Source organism: Cydia splendana, chromosome 2, assembly GCF_910591565.1.
Source record: "Cydia splendana chromosome 2, ilCydSple1.2, whole genome shotgun sequence".
Lineage (NCBI taxonomy): Eukaryota > Metazoa > Arthropoda > Insecta > Lepidoptera > Tortricidae > Cydia > Cydia splendana.
Genome location: NC_085961.1, coordinates 9,013,466 through 9,032,949, shown reverse-complemented (window position 1 = coordinate 9,032,949; position 19,484 = coordinate 9,013,466). Strand labels below are relative to the sequence as shown.

The window sequence follows — 19,484 nt, the reverse complement described above, 5'->3', positions numbered from 1 at the left end:
ATCCATGGTCATGAAATAAATTAAAAAAAAAAAAAAATTTGTCAATAATGTCAAAATCAAAAATGTCAAATAAAACCGCCTTTCTCGGTAGCGAGCATAAAAAAAAATTTAATCAAGAAAATAAAATAAATACCATGTAAATACAAAAACAGTAGAGTTAAAGAGAATGTACTGTGTTAGTTAAGTGTTTCAGTATTAAAAGTCGTGTTGGTGGCGTAAAAAGTAGTTATTGTTACTTGTAGTTAAGAAGTTAAGTGAAAGAAAGTTTGTATGAATGTCTAAATTTGTTGTGTGGCTTTTATTGAAATATCAAGACAATAATCAGAGACAGAACACCCACGAGTGAGAATGTCATGTACTAAAACAATATTGGATTATTTCAACGAGGACTGTTGGAATCTTGTACTGGGCTATGTGCCTTTGCAGGATATTATTCGAACAGAACGTGCCAGCCGGCAATGGCAGAGGATAGTACTTACTTACTTGTCACGTAAGGAATATTTTATTTATTTAAGATACAAACAGTCGTTTACAAACAAGTTTACAAAAATATTTCTTAAATTAAGACTGAGTTGTTATTGTATAAAAATTGCAGTGTAAGTATAAAAAAAATATATATTTAAGTAGTAAAATAGATATTCGATTCATAATCATCTACTCAATGTCGGCTTAAAATAAGTGCTTTTAGAAACCTCCATTAAATTAAGTGGATATTTAATCAAATATTTCAAGATTTCAAAGTTATTGTCTTTTACAGATACTCGTATTTGTATAAAAATGGATTATAGCTTCCGGGATGATGACGAGGTCACAGGGGTAGTACAGAATGTCCGTTGCGCCATTCTAAGGAAAACTTATATGCCATCTTTTCAAAGTTGGGCATGCAAATTGGGGACATCAGTGGTGGCTGGTTACTGCTCTGAAAAAAGTTTTAATATCATTGGAGAGAACTGCCCCAATTTAGAAGGTGTTACGGTAAGTTTTATAGCTGAACTATGTTTTCTACTTTTATTTTGCTGCGAATAAGCTGATTCTTAAGCATAAAATTCTTATATTGCAGTTCCTTAACCTCCCTGAAGAATTGTTATTGAACAATCGGTATCCAAACTTCCGATGCCTGCGGAGGCTTCGTTTTATAGATTGTTTGTCTGTAAGTAAAGCAGAGATTACAATTGACAAGAATTGGAAGACATCACTTATTATATAACAATATGTTTGATATATATGTTTGTTACAGATGACAGATAACACTCTCAGCCAATACATAGCTAGCCCTGTTTTGGAGGAATTGTTATTATTCTTCAATAATCAAGTAACTGGTCAATGCTTCACAAACATTAGATCACCAAATTTTAAATCCCTCGACTTCAAATTTTGTAAAGCCTTGGCATGTCGGCTTTTGGCTGTGGCCAAGGACCATTTCAGCGAATTGACGAAGCTGGTTCTTAATGGTATTAATGCCGTTAATATAGAAGGTGATTTTGGAGAAAAAGATGAACCATTTGACGACATAGTGTTAGTGCTAGAAAAGACGACGAAGTTAGAATACTTATCTACATGGGAATTTGGGAGGTACCTAGACAATTTCTTTGAGTCGGTCTACCGACTAAGATATTTGAAAGAGCTTGAGATAGACAGCTATGGAACAGACGAAAATATTGCGGAAGTGACGCGGCGCTGTCCACAGTTGCGGTTCTTGAAGTACCAAGTCTGTGAGCGTAAGTGTGTTATTGATAGGTATCATGGGTAGATCTAGCGCTCGAGTGCGACATTCGTATATCGCGTGAATTTCGTACTAGATATGATGTGCAGTGCCCTTTAGTGTGCGGATGGTAAAATTTTATTGCTGTAAATTTGTTGCAGTTTTAAAATAGCGTAAGGTTAACACTTAATCAAGATATATAGACCAATAGTGGGACCGGATTTTTGCACTAAAAGTTTTGATAATTCTAAAGATGAAAAAGTGATACTTATCTGACATGGGACATATTTTTAAGCATATTTGTAAAATATGACGAAAAGTTAGAACGAGCGTTAGATATAAATTAGGTATTTATATATTTTTAGTAATGATTTTTTAATATTGAATTAAAGTGCAATGTTTAAGTTCCATCGTTTATAATATGTATGACGCTTTATAATGTAAAATTATTAGAATTTTTTTTAACGTGCTTCTTAGTCAAACTACAAATTAGCTTATTATTTTGTCGATATTGAATTAAAGTTTAATAAATCCACAACAACATATCTAAATTCTTAAGTTAATAGGCAAGCTAAAAATTTAGAAGAATAAGATATATGCTTTAGAATGAATATGCGTTTTGTGTCCTATAATATCTAATATTGAATTAGAGTCTGTAAAAATAAGTCTATTACTATAAAATAATATACGCAGCCATATTATGGAAAATAAGAAATTTCGGCGTGTAGCTTGCATTGTAATAGTAAAATATATTTAAAAAGGCGCGAAATTCATACATACGCCGCGCTGGTCCGTCAGTGTCGCCGGCGCGGCGCCCGAGACCCTATCATAGCCTACCTATACCTCGCCCCTCGCCTCGCCCCACCTGCCGCTCACAGCACTGTCTGTCTTTTCTTAGCATTCATTTGTTTGTTTACTGTGGACATATATAAATTAGATGCGGACATTACGTGAAATTTAAGGGGTCCCTTTGTTTCCCATAAAGTTTTAAGTCATAATGTATTGTTTGTCATATAAGAACCTTCGGGCTCTCGAATTAAGGTTTATTTTTGAATGGCCTTAGTAGCAGTTTGATAGCGTTGACTCGGCTCGGAGAGTTGGCGAATTGGCGATTCATTCGCCGAGTTAGCGGATCGGATACCAAGTTATCAGTTAGTTTAGTGGCCGAGTTGATTAGGAAGAACATTTGAATTTCGAAATTGTAATAAAAATGTACATGATATTCACAACTATTTTTTACCATAGTTTGTCAAAGGACTGTCTCATTTTAAACATAGAGAGAATCATCATACTATCTTTGACTTACACTAGTACTAGCACCCAAAAGAAAAGGATGAATATAGTTTTTTTGTTTTTATTTACTGACAAATTGGTTTGACCGACTATACCTATTTCTGGTTCCTATTGTCATGTCCTGTCCTATTCAACGTCAATATCATATTATGTATATTATAAACCAACTGCTCAATATTACACGTATACATATTGAATATACAATAAGGTAAGTGACCTCACCTTATTGTATATTCCGTGTCGGCCGTATATGCCTATATACGGCCCACCTTAAATTAAAATGTTTTTTTTTTTAATAAACAGGATATTAAGTATGAAAAACTCACTCAAATAGGTATCTTATTTATTGAAGTTTCTTCATTATACCAAAATAGTTATAAAAATATTACGATACTCTTGGAAAATATACCTTTTATAAAAGTCCTATTGTGGGCCTTATTGAACACTAGCAGGGTATTACTTAATCCCGCAAAAAATAATAATTTTGACAGTAGACAATAACAGATTTTATTGTTTTTAACTTAAGAGTTATACATATACAAATAACAATATTTGGTCCTTCACAACAAGAGGATATTTATAATAAGTTAAAAATAATTCTTTTGGGCCTTATTAACTAAAGATATAAAAATTGTCTAGTTTACGCGAAAATAGTAGGTAACTAAAGTCACTAAACATAAAGCTTTATTATTATTATGTTTTAACATCTGGGGGCACGGCAGTGCCCCCGCCAAGACGAGCAAAGTGCAAGGGCACTATCTACCTTTTCTCGAAACGCTTCGTCGTTTTTTGGAACCCTCCTAACTTGGGGTTGGATTATACTAGATAAACAAAGTTCTCGGACTTATTAAGCATATCAATTGCATAGCTCTTATACTTTAGATTTTATTCATATGTAAAAACTTCGATTTCGTCACTGACTCACTCACTTGATGATTATCAATACCTTTAGGGTACTTCCTGAAGTCCTCTAAGAAGCTGAAATTTGATAAGTAAGATAGTTTTAGTACACAAACAACAAATAAATTCAAAAACGTGAATTTTTTAATCCTTAAGGGGATGATGAGGGGGTTTAATCTTGTATTGGGAATCAATAATCGCTGAACCGATTTAGTTGAAATTTGGTATGTAGATAGGTATTGTTATGGGGAAGGATATAGAATAGATTTCAATCTCAAAGTTTACCCTTACGGGCTGAAGGCAGATTTCAACCCCAAAGTTTACCCTTACGGGGTGAAGGGTTTATATGGGGAATCAGTAAGAAGTACATTGTGTAACAGATGCCCCCAGATACTTATTTCAGGATTTTTAATAGTAAATCACCCCCAACCCTTTAAATAAGGGGATGGAAGATTGTCATAAGCAACTTACAAAAAGAAGTGAAATCCCACCAAAAACATTTTGATGTAAAATGTTGCCCAGACGAAACCATAAGGCTCGCACTGTCAAAAAGTTATCAGATCTCTTGCCAAGCTTCTAACTCTACAAGCCCTAACTTCACTAGCTCTACACCTTAGTCAAAGTATGTAGCTCGGCCGTTTCGTTTCTACAAGAACTATTGTATGTATAATAAAAAAACCGCCCAAGTGCAAGTCGGACTCGCGTTCCAAGGGTTCCGTACATTACACAATTTTTAACAATATGTTTTTTTAGTGAAAAGTGAGTAAATTGTCTTTTAAAAACCCGTAGGGATCGGATCAAAAACTAAGTACTTAAGTCCGACTCACGCCACAGATTATACAATAGTTCTTACGAACAGATACTTATCTCTCAAACGAAACGCAAGTACCTACCGTTTTGATACCTACACAAAAATACAATGGAGTGACCTTCAACGCGCCGCTCCCCGCACCGCGCGCACCGGCACAACGCTAGGGTTGCTGACGCTTAGAAATGATAAATAAATACCCACTTAAACAGAGGAGTGAAATAAAAGGAAAGCTAAATCTTAAATTATACCTAATATTCCGATTATGCTTTAGTATTTGCGAAATAGTCATTTTAAAAGGTCATATGTCCCTGCAGTAACCGCAGTGTTTACGCCGTTTTATAAACCGCGCAATAATCCCAGCAAGAATTAGTTTTAAAACTTCGTGTAATTTAAAACCAGATAGAGATTAATGTTACATAGTAAAGAAAAATAATAGAAACCCCATGAATAAAGGTAATTAATTATAAGTTAACCAGAGCAAAAATGAGTAGGCACTTTCCGGTGTAAACTTACTGTCGTTAAAATAAACATTTACCAAAATAAATTAAAAATTTACTACCTATTTCAAATACAGTAGAGTCCGGTTAGTACGACTTCGCATATAACAACCAACCGCTTGTAGCGACGTAAGTATAGGCACTTGTTTGGTTTTAGTATGAGCTACTATGAAAGTACAACCGTTTATTACGACTCCGCTTATAACGACCGACCGCTTTTAACGACGGAAATTGACTCAATCCGTCCGTCAAGTCCGGTTACAACGACGAGTGACGTAGTTTTTAACAAGCTTTTATTAGGTCGACCTGTACGTCTACCATCAGTTTTTACATTGACATATACGCTCACGTCTACGTAATTTACTTTCTATGCATCTCGCTCGTACTCGCATATTAGTGCAAGCGAGATGTACAGAAAGTAAATTACGTAGACGTGAGCGTTATGCCAATGTCAAAACTGATGGTAGAGGCTCTGTACTGTATGTAACTATGTAATGGAATCTTGCAAGTTAAATTTGATCCACTTCCCGGTGGAAACCGGATCGGAAGATCGAGCTGAAATTTTGCATGCATGTATAAATCGGATGACAATGCAATATTATGGTACCATCGAGCTGATCTGATGATGGAGACAGGAGGTGGCCTTAACAAGCTTTTATTAGGTTGACCTGTATGTAACTATGTATAATGGAATCTTGCAAGTTAAATTTGATCCACTTCCCGGTTGCCGATTGAGCTGAAATTTTGCATGCATCTATAAATCGGATGACGATGCAATATTATGGTACCATCGAGCTGATCTGATGATGGAGACAGGAGGTGGCCATAGGAACTCTGTGATGAAACAACGCAACCAAATTGTGTTAGGGGTTTTTAGAATTGTCTCGATGAGTATTAGTTGTCTGTCGTAAGAAAAGTACAGTCAGCGATAAAAGCTTGTACCAAAAATGAAATTTTTGCCAAAATTTTATTATAAATAAATTGTTGGTAAGAACCTTATTCCGTCCCGCGCACTTAACTCCCCTCCCCCCTTTGCCTATACGCAACAAGATGATTTTCGTAAAACTTATTTATTTTTTGATTGTCGATGTACGATTGTCATCTTGATTAGATCCCTAAGAATTACGACTTTTTATTTTACGGGATTCGAGTAATTTGCGGATGATGGGTGAGTACGCGTAAGTACCTACAAAAGTGGCTTCTTCTAAACGCACAAGTCTCTGCATTTAAGACAAAGTGTTGTAGGGACTCCCTCTGGTCGCATAACAACTTTTGTCATATTTTAAATTGTCATAACACTTTATGCATACAATTGGAAGTCATAAAAATCTTCAGTCAGAATTATTCCTGAGCATAACTGGGTTTTTGTCATAAATGAGTTGTCATAATTTTTATAGTCATTAATTTAATTCGCATAAAATTTTAAGTCATATGCTTGATATCCATAATTGTTTTTCGTTCGAAGTATTGCAGTGCATAGTATTAATATAGACATAAAAAGTTAAGTCATATATTTATAGTGGTCATAATGTTTTTTTCATAAAGTTTCAAAAGTTTCAACATTTTTGTAACCAAAGCATGAATAATAAATATGTATGGTTGTGAGCAACCTATGAAGCAAATATTACTTTAGTCATAAATCTCATAATCGTAACCACACAAAGACCGTATAAAAGAGGAGATCGAAGGTGAGGAGCCCCCTCCACTAGGAGAAACGGTTTTATAAAAGAAACTAATCATAATAGGTAGGTTAGGTTCGTTAGCTTTCTTTAGATGCCCGAAGGGCAAATTACGCAGAAATAGGAGCCCCGCGTGAGCGGGGCTCCGTCGAATTTAATGTTTGGACGGATATTAGGGAAAAGGTTTTTTTCGAGGAGTTGTTGAGAGGCTAAAATTATGTAAACCATTATGGTTGAAAATTATTATGCTACAAAACGTTATACGTAGAAACATTATAAGTATCGATAACTATGCTTTTAGCTGGTATGACATTTGATTCATTATAATCAAAACCTATATGCACAAAAAATATATGACAACTGCTGAGTATGTCATCAAATATTAAATAGAAATGTATGACACATAATAATATGACTTTTAATTTGTATGCGCAATGATGATTATGACACAAGTTGTTATGCGCATCAAAGATATGACCTAAACTTGTATGCAACCCAATATGGACCCATACAAAATGATGTAATTATTATGATAAAAAAATATATTAAAATTGGTAGTTCGTTTAGTACGACGTCCGGTTAGTACGACGTAATATCAGCGGTCCCTTGGGCGTCGTTATAACCGGACTCTACTGTAGATAGATATCTAAATCTATACATTTGTCACACATATTAAACATTACATGTTTAATTAAAGAAATTCAATAGTAGGTAGGTACCTACTACCCGCGCGATTCGAACTTTAAGATATCGCGCCGTTAGACTTCACTAGATATGAAATAGTAAAGATATGTGACGTTCCACGGCAAAAGGTACCTTATGGCGGCTGGCGCTTACGCTTATTATTATCGCCACTCCAATATTCAGTCGGGGCAATGGTACCTTTTGCCGTGGAACGTCACATATCTTTACTATTTCTTATCTAGTGTATCTCTAATTCATTTCCCGAATCCCGCCGTCCGTGTAACTATCGTAAAAATTGACAGTGCGGCGCGCGGTGACGTGCGTACGTGAGCGCGTGTGGCAACCAACTGGCTTGCTTTTCTACCGTGAACGGGAGCAGATTCGTAGGTATTAATCCGAGCTCGCGCAGAGAGTTCCATAGGCCTGCTCACGCTTAGCTCCACATTTCTAATAGGTTTTCCTGTCATCTATAGGTAAAGAGCTAATATGTGTATTTTTTTCATAATAAAAAGACCCAGTAGTTTCGGAGATAAGGGTAATGTTAATTTTTTGCCTGTTTTCTTAAATAACTTCTAAACTATTTATTTTAAAATTATGAAAAAAATATGTTTGAGATTCTAATTCTAAAATGAGCCCCTTCATTTGATATATAACAAAGATATAGTTTTTTTTCTTCTATTTATCATTCATCTCAAAAGTGACCCCTTTATTTAAATTTATATTACATATTTACTTTACATGTATGTTTCGGAGCAAATAGGCTGTGACAGACGGACAGCCAGACACACGAGTGATCCTATAAGGGTTCAGTTTTATTCCTTTTGAGGAACGGAACCCTAAAAATAATGATTATAATAAGTTTTTCACCTTATGCCCATGTGGCGGTAGCAAAACAGCCAAGCCACATATTTTGACTAAGGTGTAGAGTTAGTGAAGGGGCTTGTAGAGTTTGAAGCTTGGCTCGACAAGAGATCTGATAACTTTTTAACAGTGCAAGTCTTAGGCTTATGGTTTCGTCTTAGCAACATTTTACATGAAAATGTTTTTGGTGGGATAATTTTTTACAGTATAAATATTTCTTCGTAACAGTTAGTATTATCTTTTAACATGATTTTTACTGTACATCTGGGCCCTATTTCACCAACGTGACAGGTGCGACATTTGTCGACATCAGTTACTGACGTCACAGGCCTTTATAGTCTACGGTAACCGCTTACCATCAGACGAGCGGTGTGGTTGTTTGCCACCAACTAGTGTTGGGCGTAATTAATTACTCGTGTAATTTAATTACATGTAATTAAAATGTTTGTAATTTAATTACATAAAATTTAATTACATGTAATTAATTTTTCTGTGTAATTTGCAATTGTGATTACATTAATTAGTAATTAAATTACTCAATTACTTTTCATTTACCTTTTTAATAATATGCAAATATGAACAAATTTACTTGTAGTAATTATAAAGAAAAACTTTTATGAATTCCATTATACGCTGGATAACGTTATAACATATTTTTTATCCCTGGAATCATACCTTTACAGGGTACTATGTGACAAACCACGTTGAATATGGCGGTCGGCGCTTACGTCGCGTAGCACCGCATTAGTTTGCACGATGCACATCCCTGGTGCGCCGGGTGAGGGCCAGCCCCAACCCTATCCTGTGTGTGATAGCGGACAGACTTGACTGCCCGTATATGAGACACTGCTGCGAAATGCATGTTTCCAGCAGTGTATATATATTGTAATAGTTAATTAGGTACTAACATTAGGAACGTAAGTCTACTAACAAATCTGTATGAGTCCATAGTTGCTCGAAATAAATATTTTTCATTTCATTTTCATTTCATTAGTTAATAGGGCGCCGGTAATAATGACGTAAGCGCCGACCTAAGGTGCCTTTCGGGTTGGACTGTAGCAAAGGGGGGGCTGGGACTTGGACAATTGTCACAAGAAATACGACAGTTGTCACGAAATTCCGACACAGAACTCATTTACTGTCATGAATTACCGAAAGTTCTTTGAAATCTTGTGTCAATTGTCATCATTATCATCATAAACATCACAAGAAAGATACCTGTTTTTTGCCGATATAATAAAGTTTTTTTTTAATAATACAATGATAGTTACAAACAGGAATAAGGCCCGTCCGATGGTAAGCTATAACCGTAGCCCATGGATGCCTGTGACGTCAGCAACAATGTCACGTTGGTGAAATAGGGCCCTGGTGCTACATTACGACACCGGTGCTATAATAAGCACATTAAAACACTCCCTTTGGCCGTGTTTTAAAATTCGTCATTCGTTGCAAAATTTCAATTTTTCGCACTTCTATCGTAAATAACTACCTATGTATTAATAAAAAAAGTTACCTATATAAGTAAGTAGTTACTGCCTTTAAAAAGTATAAGTGTCTAAATGTTATTAGACTTTTTGATTCTTTAAAACGTCTTTAGGTCAATAAAGCAAGTGAAAAATTATTAGAGTTAGACCAAGAAAAGTCTGCAGCGATTTGGACAGCCCACGCAGTGAAGGTGTTATTTATAAGTCATAATTTCATAGAAGTTTCTTCAAATCGGCCTTATTAATGAGAGATTAAAAATATTCAAAATTATCTAAAAATATTTTAATCTATTATTTCATCTCATACGTTCAATAAGGCCCGAGACTGGACCTTTTTACCTGCACTGACAGTGGATCTTCTTAGCAACAAGTACAAATTCAGAATAATAGGGAGCAACTGCTATTTTTGAATGCTGGGCCTTGTTACCCGCCGGGCCTCATATGCCTGCACCTCACCTACCTTATTTATTTGTTTTACAAGGGGAAAATTTGTTGATTAATCATGCTAATATTGATACCCAAACAAGCGAAACATTCTAAAATTGAACCACAAGCGTAGCGAGTGGTTCGTAAAGTTGAACCTCGAGCGTAGTGAAGGTTTCAAGGGACGAGGGTTAAATAAAATTTTCACTACATCAGCTCGTAAAGGCCCTCTTGATTGTTCGAAACGGATAAGAAGAGTGGCATTTAATTTGATGCACATTTTGAGTTGTTTCCGTAGGTATACTCGTAAAGCTCAGTTGGTTGGTAAAATTGACTTTAAAATGATAAATATTGAATAACGTTAGTTTGAAATTGATTTAAATGATAAAGTAAATATTATCGGAGATATATATATCGGATATCGCTCTTAAACAAAAAATATATGTCGCTAGTCATTTATAACCTAAAAGCGCCAAATTACGCAAAATTATATTGAAATGACACCTGTCTATTGAATTTGAAGAATACTTTAACAAGGGTGGTTATCTGTATGACAATGCACCTAAAATAATTTTCAAATGTATCTATTATTTCTATACTTAACACGATAACGAATTCTACGTAAACCAAACCGCGGGCAATCCCTAGTACATATAGAAATAAATAAGTGTAGGTAAGTTTCCATTAGTGTACCTACTATTAACAATATAACTATTTACCATTGATAATAATTTTATAAACGTTTTGCGTATTTTTTACGGGCACCGCGCTAATCGCTAGCCCGCCACCGTCGATCGCTGCCTCCTGCCACGGCGCACAGCGCGGCGCGCGAAAACGCCGCGCGTTTGAAATGTAACTCAATATAAGCGCGGAATGCATACTTACGTATCAGTATTTAGTGTCGCCGTGATTTTATATTTCTAATATTTTGTGTGGGAACTAAGATCTTTATTATGACCGTGTAATATTAACTCTACAAACTTTAATTCAATATTGGCTATACTGCTTAACCAGAAATCAATATCTAGACAAGCACATTGTCTACATTTCTAATTTTTTACAAGTATACTAAGTTGATAGATAATATCGTAATTTTACAATATCAGCTACTTTAATTCTTTATTGACAAAGTAATTCGTGTTTTTACGTTCACCAGAAAGCAGCTGTTCCAGATTTCTAAAAACCGAATATTGTGAATAAATTAAAGTGTTATTGAACATGTTACAGTTTTTTGTAACTTTAATTTTATATTTACATAGTTATTTAGCAAAATTGAAATATTTAAATATGGCCGAACGCTCCACCTATAATTTTCTAATATTTTACATAAATGTTATTTAACATGCATGCAATAACATATCAAAAAAGAAAAAACTTTAATGTTATCAAAACCCATTTTTGTTCCACCGCTGGTCTAATATTCTGGTAATCAAATTTGTCAGTATAAAAAGCGCGAAATTGAAATTTTGTAGGTAGCCTAAGTTTTTTGCTTCACTTTCTATAAGTCTGTATCTTTAGGTATTTTAAATAAAAGTAAACAAACAATTTGAACATTTTCGGGTAGTTATAACATTTATTGGTGAACCGATCAATTACAAAACCGCCTGGATCAGTCGCTGAACGACCGGACTTTAACTTACATTATTTGATCGTGTAATGTTTTCCATCTACCCTCAACTGGCTTAAGGAGCCATTTCAGGGTAGATTTTGTTTACTTTTATTTAAATACTTAAAGGACTATAATATGTCGCAGAGCTAACAGGGCGCGGGCTGCGGGCGGCGTGCGTGCACGCAGGCGCGCGGCTCACGAAACTCCACGTGCCTCATAGCAAACACCTCACAGACAACGACGTGGAGGCCTGCATTCGTGCCTGTCCCAATCTTATGGTAATGTCTGGGTTATATTAGTAATATAATAATATGAGGCCGCTACAGAATGCCTAATGGCGTTATTTGTATACGGGCTGCCTACAGACCCCGTCGTCTTAATTTTGACGCATATATTTGTAAGAAAACGATAAAACATAAGGAATGTGGCGTTCCACGTCACATATATATTAACTAATAAGCCTTGTAAAGTTTTATAAATAAGGACTAAGGAGTTTCGCTGGGTGACAGCACAAAAACCGCTGTCTGACATATATTGCATGTATGTATACATATGTTGTAGGAGCTGAATGTGCAGTACTGTTCGTTAATAACGCGTGATGTTTTGCCGCGTGCAGCGGCCGCGCGTCGCGCTGTTCGCGCGCATCTGCCGCTGCGCCTGCTCTTGTCCGACTTTGACTTGCGCCGCGATGATCCTGTAAGGCCAATCTCATTCCATTTGCATACATTTAATTTACCTATTAATTGTACAGTTTAACTCATGTATTTTTAGCCACCCGCCCGACATATCTTGAAGAGCATTGGCCGCCATTTTCAATAGGGAATATTACGCAAAACTCTGCGTAGGGGGCGCCACTTCCACTATCTATCACAATCTGGGGGTCTACCGCGAAACAAGGAAATCGAAATTTCGATATCTAAACCTCTCTAATCTCTCTATCACTCTTGCATATTCGAGCGATAAAGAGGCAGATAACTAAATTTCTATTTTCGCGTTTCCCGGTAAGCCCTTATGCACAAACAAACCGCCTTGATCTCAGTTTATTTATTGTCTGTGAAATATGTCAAAAAACAGTATGTTTTGGCACAGTATAAGTTACTCGATGTTTTACTAGCTAGCTTAGTGCTGCACTCTGGCGGCTGAACATTGCAGTAATACCCCCTATTGTTACGGTATTTAAGGACCAGTTCACATTGACAAAGCGCCGTGTATCGGCTCTTTACTTTAACTTGTAGCTCTTGTATTTGTGTCGAAAGATGGCAGTAAATATACTGACTACATAATTTACTTTGACAATATTCCTCTAGTCTAAATTCTAGTGATGTACCGACTATTGATTTGGCCGACTAGCCGACTAATCGGCGCTCGAATGGCCGATTAGTCGGCCGACTAGTTGGCTAGTCGGCCAGATCATTAGTTTCGTATAAGTTCAGGTGAAAAACAATAGTTTTGCTCCTTTGGTTGCGCTATTCATCATAATTTAGCTTGGCTAAAACGTGTTCTCTACAGGCTCAATGACCTATCACAAGAATCCTCGTTCAATTTCTGTCTTTAGTTCTTTTATTTTGCAATCCTGAGCAGACCGTCAGTACAGCTTGTAGGAGGTATTTCCAAGGATCTTTTTCCCGTACGTAGTCGCCAGTTAAGAACCTATCCCCTGTGGTCAGCGTCTTTATGAGCAACGTGCCCTGACTGTCTCTAAATTTTGCAATAACATTAATAGTTCCTCATGGCTTCACCATTAAAAAAAACAAAACTGAATAATAATATTAAAAAAAAATATCGAACTTACACATGAAATTACACGAGAATCAGTTGAGATCGACCTGTAGAGGAAAACACCAGCCCACCAACATATGATAACGATCAAACGGTCAATTATATTATGAACAAAAGTTTTCGTATGCACCCTGAATAGGTATTTTAGTAAAATAAACATAAAACAATTATGGTAAATATTGACTGTTGATTTCTTTTTTTTCTGTTGTTCTTTCACAAATAAAGTGCCGACTAATCGGCCATTTTTGCCGACTAGTCGCCGACTACAAATGTGGCCGGATAGTCGGCTTTCCCGACTAGTCGGCGACTAGTCGGTACATCCCTACTAAATTCTCTTTGCTTAAAAGACTTTATTCACCTTAGGGCTCATTTATATTAGTCAGACGATGCGAAAACTCCCATGCGAATTTCATTACATTGCGGGTTTTGATCGGTCGGTTGAATGGACGTAACCAACAGTCCGCAATGTAACTAAAATCGCATGCGAGTTCGCGCGCCGTCTAAATCAGTACTTAAGTTAAGGAGTTAAGTACTAAGTCTTTGCTAATAGGCTCTCCGAAACTTGTTGCAAGAAATACTAAAATAAAATTACGTGAGTTAAACCGTTAAGTTAATTTAATGTTATTCGACTCTCAAGAGTAGAATATTTATTTAAATTTGACTATAAAATTGTTTTTGTTGTCCTCTTAACAGGAGAACCACGAGCCGATACCAACGTTTGAAGAGCTTGATCTACCCTACATTCGTTTCTCATAAAGGTTAGGTGCTAGATTAGACTTTTATTGAGGACCCACTATAATAAAAATTTTGATGTATTGATTCAAGGTGCTAAGTTGGTCATTAGGTACATTTAACTCGAGGCGATATTGTGCGCGCGAGATGGAAACAAGCGTGCAATAAGAATGGCGATGTGTGTAATGACCATAGCACATTTCGCTGCCCCAATATTACAGGATTCTATGTTACATTTACGAGATAGTTGAAATTCGACTTAATGTCACTATGCCAATGTTCAAATTTCAGTTCGATAAAAGTAAAACATAGAACCCTGTAATATTGGGGCAGCGACTTCTTTCATACGACGTTTTTTCAACACATTATGAATCTTATAGTCTAGACAAATTATTATGTGGAAGTGATCGTGTTTTGTCGATAAGATTGTTGTTGCTTAGTTATTTTTGTTACATAGAATAATATTATTATTTAGGTAATTATAAATGTACTTTTAAAATACAATATTTTTGGAAAAAAATGACAGGTTTTATTATCGAACGAGCGAGCGAAGCGAAGCGAAGTTCTTCGAACGAGCGAGCGAAGCGAAGCGAAGTTCTTACATTCGACTTTGAACACGCGGCTGGCTAGCGGCACGTCTCGGCATTTCGATGTTTTTAAGCTGAACTGTCAGAGGATAGTTTGATACTCAAGAACTTAAGTGAATTTGTTCTAATTTAAATGAAGTTGGGTTAACGTGTAGTCGAGGGCATTATATTTTAGTCATTAAATTATGAGCAGGCCCGATCAAGGGGTTATTGAGCTAGAAGAGCTTAGAGGGCCAAAAAGCTGTTTGTGAGAGGTCTTGCTATTCTGGCCATTTTTTTGCAAGAAACATGGTCGAGTTTAGTATCAAATGAAAGTGCTCGACTCGACTTACACTTTTATAATATCGTTTTTAAATTTACCATTTTGAAATAATTAGAGAGATAATAAAAATAAAATAGAATCAACATTATATATGTATTTGACATTTGACAGGAAATATTTCGGCTTAGCACAGATACAGTTTATTTTAATCTCTATCCAGGGGAGGGACAGTCATATACGAGCCCTTTTTTCGAAAAAATAGCGCCATCTATATTACTTAACGCTAAACTTGTAAATGGCGCTTCAAAATTGATGCAAAAAAGCAAATCTTGTCAGTAGAAAAAGGGGCGAAACTCAAATTTTCTATGAGACCATATCCCTTCGCGCCTACATTTTTTCTACTGACAAGATCTGCTTGGCCAACTATATTATACATACTACTCTTTGCTTAAATCTATCAGTTAAGGGCTCCACAGACCTTGCAATAAATCCACGCGATCTTTGATCCATTGCCGCCTATAGAGCGACATAAAATAGTAGAAATTAAATAAAATGGAACTCAAAAATGTCCATACTAAATTGTTGCCATGTGTAAGCATTTTACGTCAAAAATGTGACAGTTACGTAGAAAGTGGCGCCCTCATTTATTTTCTATTATTTTATGTCGCACTATACGAGTACCTAAATAGGTGCAACAAAGTCAATCGCTATATAATTTTTCTACTAGTCGACTGTAATTCTTGAATTAAGATTTCTTTTCTTATACCAAACTGCAATTGGGTATTTTTAATGTATGGGCTCCCAACTCAACTATAATATTCATTTCGATACAGTTTAGTCAACTATAATGAAATTGACCAATCACAGCTCGCCGCGATCAAGAGGACGAAACAATACCATAGCTCAAATTAATTATTTTTCTACTAGTTGACTGTAATTCTTGAATTAAGATTTCTTATACCAAACTGCAATTGGGTATTTTTAATGTATGGGCTCTCAACTCAACTATAATATTGATATCGATACAGTTTAGTCAACTATAATGAAATTGACCAATCACAGCTCGCCGCGATCAAGAGGACGAAACAAAACCATAGCTCAAATTAATTATTTTAGGTTGTATAGTAGAAACAATTGGTTCATAAGTCAGAAACGCGCATGTGACACCCTTAATATAGCAACATCCATAGACTACGAAAACCACTTAGTGTTGCTTGTTAGTCTCCATAGGCTACGGTGGCCAAAATCGTTAACACTTTCGCAACCAGGCAAAATTTCAAACAATACCCCAGAAACCGACAGTACTCGCTAGTCGGCCAACGACGTGCAACTCAATGCCGCACGCCGCGAACCCGCTAGTCGGGCAAGCGGCGGACGCTCAGGGCTGTGCCAAGTAACTTTCGTATAAGTACGTGGATAAATTAAATTAAAAAACTTCAAATAGATAAGGGATGGTAAACAACATCTCCAGGGTTAAGTGTATGATCACAGTAACTACATTCTTTTGTCAAAGAAGTTGCGACTTTATTGTATGTGTACGAACGTACTAATTATCGTAACTATTCAAAGCTACTTGTTACGTTTTGCTTCCACGCAGTTGCAGTGCAGTGCTGTTTTATGATGACTGACCTATTGTCTTTTTCTGAGAACTGCCGCTTAGAAGTTAGAATGTTGTTAGGTACTTAGTTGAATTTCTTGGTTTATTTTTCTCCGAATTTTGTTTCACAAAAATCATCCTATGAGTACTCATGAAATAGATGTATACCTATACTTACTATTCGTAAACACAAATTAGGTTGTACGATTTACGAAAATTCTAACTCCTATTGATACATACCCTTGTATGCAATTTCACGTAACCAACTAATAAGAATTTTTATTTTGTAATCGCATTAGGTAAAGTAAATAAAAATACAAAGTGAAGTAATAATAGTTATTTGTACAACAAGAGATCAAAGTGTGATATTTCTTCGAGTGCTTATTTTGAGTCCCGTGCAAGCGAAAGATTCTATAATAGATTCACGAGCGTAGCGAGTGAATCTAATTTAGAATCTTGAGCGTAGTAAGGGATTCAAAAGCGCACGAGATGTAAATAACTTTGATCTTGTGTAGTACACAAAATTTTTCACCCTAAGCAGTGAGAACATACCTAGAGGGACAGAGATAATAGAACCCAAGTATATCGCGAACTTGTATTAGACCCCGCATGTTGAAATGAGTATAAAGGTCACTTGAATGTCATTTTGTCTCACTCAGTGAGCAAAATCGCATTTTGCTCACTGAGTGAGACACAATCAGTGAGCAAAATGCGATTTTGCTCACTGAGTGAGACAAAATGACTCAGTGAGTAAAATCGCATTTTGCTCACTGTTTTTAAGAAGCAAAGTACCCTTGTTCGAGCTGCTGAGGTGAAAAATATAATAATCAACTGTACCAACTTTTCGACCACATAATAATCAGAAGACTTACAATTTTTTCTGTTAGTGGCAGTGGCAGCCCTGAGGTAGTGAAGATGCAATGCTTGCCCGCCTGTCGGGCACTTCGGCGTCGCGTGTAGGTTTATAGCTCTTGCCCGACTAGCGGGTATGCCGGCATCTGAGTAAAGTTTACGAGTGCCCGAGAGTCGGGTACGCGGTGTCGAATGTGTTAAAAATTGAATTTAGCGCGGAGCAAGTACCAGGGCCTCATGAGTTACGAGAAGGTGTCGTTGACCAGCCCGCCGTAGGGCGCGGGGCGCGGCGGCCGGGTCGCGTACCAGTATGAAGGTATCGCGGCAGCTCGCGAATCTTAGCTGTATACTTTTGGTTTGGTTTGTTTGTATGATTCTACTAGTTTTAAGTATTATTTTTGTTGACTAGTAGAAAAAGTATTGTATACAATAGTGATATAATCAAGCTTTTCAATCTCGTACCTTACTTAGGCAACTCAGCAAGGTTCGTTGCCTAAACACGGTACTCGACTGAAAAACTCTCTGTTATATCACGATTGTATAAAATACTATTTAGGTTGTATAGTAGAAACAATTGGTTCATAAGTCAGAAACGCGCATGTGATACCCTTAACATCCATAGACTACGAAACCCACTTAGTGTTGCTTGTTAGTCTCCATAAGCTACAGTGGCCAAAATCGAGAAAACAACTGTCTAAAAAATTGAATTTAGCGCGGAGCAAGTACCAGGGCCTCATGAGTTACGAGGTGTCGTTGACCAGCCCGCCGTGGGGCGCGGCGGCCGGGTCGCGTATCAGTATGAAGGTATCACAGCTGCTCGCTAATCTTAGTTCAGTATACTTTTGGTTTGGTTTGTTTGTATGATTTTACTAGTTTAAAGTATTATTTTTGTTGACTAGTAGAAAAAGTATTGTATACAATAGTGATATAATCAAACTTTTCAATCTCGTACCTTACTTAGGCAACTCAGCAAGCTTCGTTGCCTAAACACGGTACTCGACTGAAAAACTCTATTATATCACGATTGTATAATAGTACATTATTGTCGAGGGTCGGAAGTAGCTACTTGCAGGCTGAGGATTCGTATTAAACGGACGACCTTGGGAGTCCGTTTAATTGAATCCGAAGCCAGCAAGTAGCCTTCCAGCCGAGTCATATATAGTGCTTTTCTCAAAAATGGTGCGAGAAATATACATATTTTAGAAATATTTTACAGAAGCAACCTTCTTACGTATATATTTTCACAGAAAAAAGTAGAAACAATTGAAAAAATTAGCTTTGCCGCCTTTTTATTTTTTTAATAAAAAAATAGAAGTGTATTTTACTGCCGAAAATACGCCAACCTATTTGAGACAGCTAAATAGTCGCGGTACTAATCATCTGTTTGGCTGTTTAATGGGCCTGTGCCTTCATTTGATATGGCCATTTCAACTTTTAAAAAGTTTGGAACTCGACAAATAATGGAATTTGTATGCAACATTGCAGTCCCAAAATCGAGACTGTAGGGCTACCGCCAATACCGAAAATCGTCAATTGCGGGCATTTTTCTCTGTCACTCTAATTACGCCTTCATTGGAGTAAAAGAGTAAGATCCCCGCAATTTGCGAATTTCGGTTTTCGCGGTAGCCCCTCTGCAATGTTTTTAACTTTTTAATTTTTGACTGACCATAAACTACGCGCTTCGCGACCTATTTTTTAGACGTCAAAGTCGACTTTGCCGTCCATTTTTGAG

At 36.4% G+C, this 19,484-nt stretch overlaps 1 protein-coding gene across 1 annotated transcript; it reads left to right on the top strand.

Annotated features, from left to right (window-relative positions):
* The first annotated feature begins 323 nt into the window (after positions 1–323).
* On the top strand, positions 324–14,478 carry LOC134800836 (uncharacterized). Its single transcript, XM_063773396.1, has 7 exons — positions 324–490; positions 758–975; positions 1,061–1,150; positions 1,238–1,718; positions 12,088–12,221; positions 12,505–12,639; positions 14,416–14,478. Exons 1-7 carry the CDS (start codon positions 349–351, stop codon positions 14,476–14,478), a joined length of 1,263 nt encoding a protein of 420 aa, XP_063629466.1. The 5' UTR covers positions 324–348.
* Positions 14,479–19,484: the final 5,006 nt, after the last annotated feature.

Excerpts from the sequence above, each read along its gene's own strand:
- LOC134800836 (XM_063773396.1), top strand. The coding sequence starts at position 349 with ATGTCATGTACTAAAACAATATTGGATTATTTCAACGAGGACTGTTGG. Across the intron at positions 491-757 it reads AGTACTTACTTACTTGTCAC|ATACTCGTATTTGTATAAAA; the intron begins GTAAGGAATATT and ends TGTCTTTTACAG. Across the intron at positions 1,151-1,237 it reads GTTTTATAGATTGTTTGTCT|ATGACAGATAACACTCTCAG; the intron begins GTAAGTAAAGCA and ends TGTTTGTTACAG.